The 8,889-nt window shown below is 38.0% G+C and overlaps 1 protein-coding gene across 1 annotated transcript; it reads right to left on the bottom strand.

The window, feature by feature from the left end:
* Positions 1-129: 129 nt before the first annotated feature.
* On the bottom strand, positions 130-6,639 carry si:ch73-14h1.2 (ferric-chelate reductase 1). Its single transcript, XM_064338603.1, has 6 exons — positions 6,487-6,639; positions 5,177-5,372; positions 1,321-1,463; positions 668-765; positions 493-577; positions 130-320 (listed from the first exon to the last, which is right to left on the bottom strand). The coding sequence occupies exons 1-6, from the start codon at positions 6,517-6,519 to the stop codon at positions 258-260; spliced, it is 618 nt and encodes a 205-aa protein (XP_064194673.1). The 5' UTR covers positions 6,520-6,639; the 3' UTR covers positions 130-257.
* Positions 6,640-8,889: the final 2,250 nt, after the last annotated feature.

Below are 8,889 nucleotides of genomic sequence, written 5' to 3'. Positions count from 1 at the left end.
CAAGAAAATGTGAACACTGTGTCCATGCTAGTGTTTTCATGCCATAGAAGGGATTGCATTTTCCCTCACTCCAGGTTCAGACTGAGATGTTTGCCAGCTATGAAATGAAGCCTGAGGAATTACACTGTGTCATAATATAATTATGCGGTTTATTAATTATACATTTAAGGCTATTTAGCACAATGCAATACATATGTTATGCATTATAAAACACATTGGCTTGTATGGCGATGTTGGCATGTAGGCTTTCACGCACATCAGTAATAGTTTAAAAAAAGACCAGTTGCAGCCAGCAGAATGTATTTACTGGGTGGGAGATTCTGGAAAGGAAAACAAATGTGTCAAGTATTCAATATGCTATTTTAATTATTTGAAAGTAGATTTGATGTGTATATTCTTTTACTTGGAATGCATTTACATTTTATATTATAAAATAATACAGTGATGCTCATATTTATTATGATAGTACTTGCAGTCGTAATTAATACTTACCAGCTGAAATGATGAAGAAGCCATTTTAATTAGTGGGCTGTTCACGTTGACCCAAAACATAGTGTAGTCTTCCACAAACGTTGCACTGGAAAAGAAGCACAGCACTAAAGCTCTTTGTGTTGTTTCGAAAGGGCCCATAACAGTTCCACGAAGACATTTTTAGATAAATCCATACCAGAACATGATATCCCCAGGTCTGGCGTTGCGGGGGGCTTCCCATGTCGCTTTCACTTGTGTTTTGTGGATGTTTGATCGGTGACTGATTGACGAATTCTGGAAGAAAAAGTTAAAAAACCTATCTGAAGTGCTGGCGATTCCATCCAGGACTAGATTTCTGTGTGAAGTTGCAGGATGCCTAATTCATTTTCATTGCATATGCCCTTTCACCTATTTTTATCCCAACTGCATCAGTTCAGGAGGGTGCAGATAAATTATCCTGTCATCTGAAGCAAAAACAGCCAGTTATTGCTTCTTTTCATGGCATTCCACCAGCTGGACTCCTTGGGCATAGGCAACACTTCAGTCACTAGCCCACTAGTACTAGCACATTGCCAGTCAACAAGAGAGGCTCCTATTGTTTGATGAGGCAGGAAACACTGACATGGCAAGGATTCAATTCCAATACCTGTGCATCAATGCTCCAAGAATTAGCTGATTTAGCTGGGTTCTCCAGCCATTTTATAGGGGACAGCAATAATGTAGGCCCTCTTTATTCATGTCTTGGTTATCACAAAAAATAGGTTGGTCCTAAAGATTTTTTTACAGCGGCACCAGTAATCACGCCAACAAGGTCAGAATGACCACAGGCCTCCTCTGAAGTGAACATACCGTCATGTTGCTGCAGTCCAGGGTTTGGGAGAGGGAGGAGTTGAAGGATACGAAGCAGCCCACTGGGTCTAAATTTCCCTTCACCCGGGCTTGTAACATGAACCCCTGGAATGCGGGGGAACTGCCGGGAGCTTCAAGCGTTACTGCAGAAACGGGTGAAAAACCACGTGGTCAAGCTTCAAACAGGGCCATTCCAGATAACCGCACTAGTGTCATGGTGATAAAGATTTTTACTGTAACGCAAATTAATAGCTACAGTTTGAGCATTACAAGTGTATGGGCTCCCTGTGTTCATATTTGATTGTTTTTTCTTCTGGCAGTTGATTGTCTCAACATGAGGACCAAAGAAGTGTAAGTGTCATTCAAGCAGGCCATCATGCAGTGGAAAAATACAAAATTAGAGACATAGGCAAAACATTGGGTGTGTCAAAATCAACTGTTCAGTACATTGTTAAGAAGCCAGAATGCACTGGTGAGCTCAGCAATAGCAAACAACCTGGTAGACCACAAAAGGCCGCTGTAGTGGATTTTTTCAATTGTGATGAAGGGCTTATGCGTGAACCTCACCCTGAAACAAATAAATAATAGAAGAAAAAAAACAGGAGTGAGGGGGATAAAGCATGCCTCTCTGAGCATGTAGAATAGTAGTAGTAGTAGCAGGAAAGAAAAATTGTCTATACAATACGTTGACACAAATAATAGAAAAAAAGAACAGGAGAGAGGGAGTGTGCCCGTGTGAGCATATAGAATGTGTGTGTGTGTGTGTAATGTGTATGTAAGTGTGATTTTTAATTATATCTGGGACACTATTGGGTGGTTTGGCTAATCAGTCTATGGTTAATGTTCAGTTTGAAACTGGTGAGTGAAGGTGATACTTGAGCAGTATGAAGGTGAGAGTTCCATAGGATGGGACCTATACTGCATATCTGATTGAGAATTTACTATGTGGTATGGCAATGTGAAAGGCGTAGGTTAGTTGTTCATTGACAGAAGAACATACAAGTTTGATACAGGATGTGTATATTTCATCATTACCTGCTGCTGATATCTTTAAGTTATTAAAAACCTCCATCACTTCCAGAACATAAGGTGAATCAAAATGTGACAGAGAAGGGTAATGTCCCTTAATGTAATTTAAGGGATTACCATCAATCTTATCAATTTTCTTTGACAGAGAGGAACCCACATTCACAAAAAACTGTTAAATTCCTATGCTTGTACATGGGGATCATCGAGAATTCTGCTGCAACTGTTGAATTGTGATGGTAGAGCCACAGAAGCCTTTTTTCTGTTTAACAGCTGATAGATAATTTTACATGTGAAGTTAATGTTATTTGTGGCTTCTTGGAATTTTGAGATGTAAAATATACAAATAGATATATTAGGTGGGTAAATTTATTCTTGTATGTTTGGTAGTTTGCACCATTAAAGGGGGTGGGATTTGACAGAAATTTCCTTTAAAGCAATGTTTTTTTAATTGAGGATTTTTGAAGAACAGATAAACCATGGTTTATGTAGCCCATCTGCTACTCTTTTGCATAGTCTAACTATTGGCAAACACTTGTTAAAAATGGATTTGAATAATCTAATGTCTATATATCAATCTATAAGTCTGGTAAGCAGTCTCCACATCAGAACACTGATGGACATTTTCCCATGAAACTTCAATGAGCACTTAAAGTTCTCTGTATTTCTGTGTTAATTCTGTTTAATTATGAATTTCATTCATGTGCTTTTCATAACCAAATCAGTGGATGGAGACAATTGTTTAACCATATTGTGTAGTCATTTTTACAATGTTAGGTGTAACCGCTGAATTGCACATAATTTCCTCTATAAATGACTGGCATTTCACTTTCATGTGACATGAACTCTGAATGATCACATTCTCTACAGATGGTAAGGTTAAAAGCAAGCAAGCTAGCCACAATTTCACACAGAACCAAGATGGTGACCACAAAGATTAGAATTATTTATTGTGGTAATGGAGAATTTGTGATGATGTAATTGGCAGGAAAAAAGTACCAAACTCTCCGTGCTGTATTGGGCATGCTACCCCACCAAGCCATAACTTGGTAAGATGGCATACCTGCCATTCCCATGTTAGTTATTTTCCCAATCTCCCCTACACTAATGCCCATGGCCTATACTGGTAAGATGTAGCCAGAGATTTGAGACGTTTAAGAAAGCTGAAAATGCTAGTCCTGATTATTTACACTTTCACATGGGTGCTACAAAAATAAATGAATTAAGAAATAAATACAGAAATAAATTCTGAAATACCTGTTTATGTCCGATTTTAGCTGTTTATTTATTCCTAAATTTATTCCTAAATAGAGAGTTGTTGGTTCGATCCCTGGCCTTCTGGGTGTGTCAAAGTGTCCTTGAGCAAAAGACCAAACCCCAATTGCTCCCAGGTTGTCGCCTTGCATGGCTTCCTTTCTTCATTGATGTGTTTGTGTGCGTGAATGAGTGAATGAGAGGCATTCATTGTAAAACGCTTTGTGCAGTAGTTGCTGGAAAATTCACCCTATAAATGAAGTCCATTTAGCATTTACTTACATCTAAAAGAGGAAAGCAATCTTTTGAAGAATATGAGTACTGTTTCTAAATAAAAGAATTCACAGAAAGAAGCACTGTAAAACTGAAAAAGAGAACTAATGCAGATTTCAGAGAGAAAAATATGAAAAGGTGCTGCACAGTACAGAACAGAGGGAATGAAATGCAACAGTTGAAACATAAAATGCCAATGAAGTGTATTAGACAGCCTTGAATAAAGGCATTGATAAATACACAGGAAATTAAGTAGCTGTGACATGGCAAAGTATCGATGCATAAAAACATAATTAAGCTACAGCTTGTGTTAGCAGACTGTAGGTGCCCAGCTAGGAAGTGATAGCAATGTCACTGCTGAGCGATACGACAGATTAATCTGCAGTGTCTGGGTCTCTCCCTTTCTGGGGAATGCTCTGGCTAATCACCAAGGAAGAGCTCTTTTTGGACATATGTGTTTGACATGGTCGAATCGGATTATTGTTCTCCCTTAAAGGGCTGCATTTTTGGATGGATAATAATCTTGAAAGACCTCTGATTCCTGACAGCACTGCTCAGTGATCTTTTCTGGTAAGGAGCTAAGGATATAGATCCCAAGTGGAAACAGTAAGGTGTCAGAGTGAAAGAAAATACTCAGCCAGCACAGTTACCCAATTATAAAATTACAAGAAAATAATAAACATATATATAAATAAATACAATAATGAGAGTATATAAAAATTAATTAAGGACAAGTGCATTTGAAGTTTATCCAAATATTTCAGAGTAGTGTGATGATAATAATAGGGAGCTTTTTTGTTTGTTTGTCAAAATGCTTCTGATTTCTGAAAGGGGGGATTTGGAGGGGATTTTCCATCAAAGAAAAGTTGTCAATGTATTAACACAGGATCTATTTTGTTTAAGAATTAGAGACTGAAATTGTCTAGCTGGCTCTAACTTATTTTGTCACATTAATTGGACAATTATTTCTGTAACTCCAAATTGCTATGGAGGAAGCATCAGGCTCTGCTGTAGATGGTGCGTCTGCATGCTCACTCCTTTTTTGCATTCAAAAACACTCCACTGAAGCTTAAAAATAAATAGAGCCTGCAATAGCTTGACGGCTAATGGCAATCTTCAAAATCAATATTGAAACAAAACAATCATACATGTTTTGTTTATCTACACTTATTTAGCTCCTTAGCGCTTAACAAGGCATCTTAAAACATAGCAAATGTGATAGATAAACACCAGCACTGAGGTAAAAATTGACTGTGATGCAGTTTACATAAAATGTCACAAATATCTGAGGCCAGCTGCTTACCCATAATTCTGTCTCCTGGACTGTAGGAAGACATGCTTGCAGAGACTGTGTATGGAGACGGTGACGTCTGGGGACTGCCGTAGTGTCCAGGTATCATGCTCCCACACACGTTACTCACATTGCCGTTAGAGTAGGCAACGGTTCCTTCAGTGTAGACCGCAAACACTGCCAAGCTGAAGAAAAGCTGGAAACCCATCTGAGATTCCAAAAGAAGAATAAAGTCATTGCAGCCAATAATGAAACCCCTGACTCCATTTTCCAAGTGTCATAAAAACTCTGTAGTACATTTCTCAACAAAACATATTTTCAACATACAAAATGCCAAGTTACTCATGCATACACAGCACTGTCTACAAGTCATTAATTAAAAATTCCAAAGTCTAGGCCTGCCGTTAAAGGTATTGTTATCAAAACAATATTGGCTCTTAGCTTACACAAATGAAACAAGCTGTATTCCAAAGCAATGCTACCAAATGCTTCATAGATTGCTTCATGTAACTTGGCCCTGTGTTTTTTCATCGGCAATGGCTCTCCGGGACATTAATGCCTTGACCTTGGAATTATGAGCCTTAGTCTTTATGTTATACTTTAAGCCCTACCCCAAATAAATTTGGATTCACTAAAAAGTATAGAATTTATAAAAACAAATGTGTATAAAATTTCTGATTTTAAACTTTCAAACAAGCATTTGTTTGAAAGGTCTAATAATGACATACTATATAACTCAAAGTATATGTCTTTCAACAAAGCATTATGAGATCATCTGTAATTTAGTTATATATTACTCTTCTGTTTATTTATTTATTTATTTATTTTGTGGCTGTTAAACTGCAATGCGTTTACTGTTAATGGAATGACGACAATTGAATGACCAGCGGAAAGGTGACTTTCAAGCTAGTTTACATGATTGAGGTTTTAAATGTAATTTTCTCTCATCAAAATTGTCATGTCCACTGCAATTTGGCATGGTACTATGATTTTAAAATGCATCTTTGGCTTTATGAATGGAAAAATGCAGTTATGCATTTTGGTAAATGTGGTTATTACGAGAACTTCATTTCATTTCATTTTCATCATTCAAACAGAAGTTCATTTATTTGTTTGGATATATATTTTAGATTGTATATATATATATATATATAGTTGATTTACTGTTTTAAACAAACTGTAGAAAACTTTATTGTCCAACTGGTATTCCCCTTGATTGAATATGAAGGTCAAATTTGTTGCTACCTGTTTATTTTCAACTATAGACAATAGACATTTAATTACATTTCCAGCAAAATTCATATAGATTGATTAAAACTCACCATTTTTACTTGATGAAGTGATGATGTGCGCATGTACCAGTTGGGACAGCAGAAGCATCTAGCCAAAGTGTAATGAAGAAACTGGCTGTTGTTACTGCAGTCTAAAAGGGTGGGGAACTGAGAAAGGTGTTTTGTTGGCCATTGAGTCTCATTTCTTGTGCAATTTAAGTGCTTGGGTTTCATGTAGGAGGACACCAGTGGTTTGTTTTTCTTGTTTTTTATTGTTCGTTCAGATAAATCGACTCAGTTTACATAACTCTGTAATTACGTGCTTCAATACCATTTTTGTGTGATTTCAGTGCTTTTAAATGGCTATTCTCTCTCTCACACACACACACACAAACACAACACACTCTCTCCGTCTCTCTCCCACACACACAACCACACACACACACCACGCACACATTTGTTAGCTGACAGAATGCATTACATAGCCTATGAAGAAAGTGGTTGTTTAATGTGGTTGTTTAATGGAGTCTCTAAAAAAACGTCATTTGTTGAATCTATGGTCCTTCTCTCAGATAACTGTGGAGTATAACAACCACTTGAGCTAATCACCCACTCAGCTGTTAACTAATAATCATAGACTCAGAATCACGTTACACACAACGCTCCCTGGGGGGCTAAAAGATATTAAGTAGAGCACACTTGTACAAGGCCTCGTAACTCACCGAAGGCTTTTTTGAAAACTGGAATAGACTGAGAGTTCTTTGGGCCCAGGCCTATGTTTATAGCCTGCCAGAACATCATACATTGGCACATTATTCCCCCTTCATTAGAAAGCATTTGGGACTGACATTAACAGACTGTGGAAGATCATATAAATCGGAATATCAAAGGTACCCATAGCCATCCAAACAATATGACGTGCATGCCCACAACAACCACAGCATGCCAGACTGAGTAAATGATTCAGTAACTTTACCTGACATTTACCCGCATATACAAGTGGCCTCATTGTGGATTAAGTATTATTAAATGATAATAGACATAGATTTTTTTTTTACCCAGAAGCATACAATTTGGGGCTAGAAATATATTGGTTGTGAATATGTATGCAGAATTGGGGTGTCAAACTCCTGGGGGTGTCTGCCATTTTCTTGTGTCCATGACCATGGAAAGCAACAGGGTGTCACTGGTTTTGTTGTTTCCCATCATTTAATTGCCTGATGGAACCTGCTGATCTCTGTTCATTTAACTGAAATACTAAATTGGAGGAGAAAAACACTTGTGACAGGCTAAATCCAGTGAGTTTCCCGATACCACGCAGAGTTTCCACTCGTTCTGGTGCTCAAGAAGCCTCACTGTTCCACCTTCTGACCTAGCTATTAACGCACCTCTCAAAAGTTCTGACTGTACTGATTAAAGTAGTTTCTCAAAGATTTGTGGTAAAGGTTCCACTTATTCATTTTCCCCTGGCTTGCTTTTTCTGGTTCTGAGGGGTGGGAAATCTCCTTCAGGGCTTTTATACTTTGCAAAACAGGTTACACATGTTATGAACAAGTTATGAACTGAGTCTGAGGTGGGATTTGAACCGGAGCCTCTCACTCATCCAAGATTTTATAGGCAAACGCGTTAAAGGTGAAATCAAGGGTGGTCAGTCAGCTAAAGGTGAAATCATGGCTAACAGCAATGTCGTTATTATTATGATTATTATTTTGAGGGTTGCGTCACCCGTGTTGTCACCTGTAACCTGCTAGGAGACCATCGCTTTACCTCACCTTTACTGTGCCTCACTAGCGAACTAGCCGAGCTACACTCACTACACAACGGTTCCAAACCATAATGGCCCTAGAATGGACTCTCCTCCAACAAAAAAATTTGAATTGGTATATCACAGACCGCATTGTTTGTGTACTTTAATAAATTATCATCTCATGTTTGCTTATTTGACAATTAAAAGAACAATAAGCATATAAGGTCATGTTTATGTTTTATAGAAGCTAAAACTCTCAAACAGGCCTGGTAGACATAAATTAATCCTAAACAAGTGACCTACTGGGCACTACTTGCTTTACTGTATGCTTAAATGGAAAAAAAAACAGCAATTTATAAGGGAATGACTCACACACACACACACACACACACACACACACACACGCACACACAGGAATGCAGGCAGGCAAATACACAAAATAATCTGTTGATTACTTGGTACAGCATAATCCATTTTGAGTCAAGAGGCTTTAAGAACACATTTGCAATGTCAATCACTCAAGAAACACTCCTGAGCATTCACCGATGAGCAGCCATTACATGGAAGAACATCCTACTGCTGTGATGTATAAATGTGGTACTACAGGTCACATTAATGTCATCTACAATCCAGCTTTTACAGTAATACATCAAGCAGATGCTGCCGCATCCAGAGCTTTTCTGATACGACTGGCTAGGAAAACTAAA

Source organism: Anguilla rostrata, chromosome 6, assembly GCF_018555375.3.
Source record: "Anguilla rostrata isolate EN2019 chromosome 6, ASM1855537v3, whole genome shotgun sequence".
Taxonomy (NCBI): domain Eukaryota; kingdom Metazoa; phylum Chordata; class Actinopteri; order Anguilliformes; family Anguillidae; genus Anguilla; species Anguilla rostrata.
Note: the sequence above shows the minus strand (reverse complement) of the source record. Positions and strands in the feature narration are given on the sequence as shown.

Coding starts and splice junctions, on each gene's coding strand:
- si:ch73-14h1.2 (XM_064338603.1), bottom strand. CDS start 6,519: ATGCGCACATCATCACTTCATCAAGTAAAAATG. Junction 1,464..5,176: donor TCCAGGAGACAGAATTATGG/GTAAGCAGCTGG, acceptor CCGTTTCTGCAG/TAACGCTTGAAGCTCCCGGC. Junction 321..492: donor CTTCTTCATCATTTCAGCTG/GTAAGTATTAAT, acceptor TTTCCTTTCCAG/AATCTCCCACCCAGTAAATA.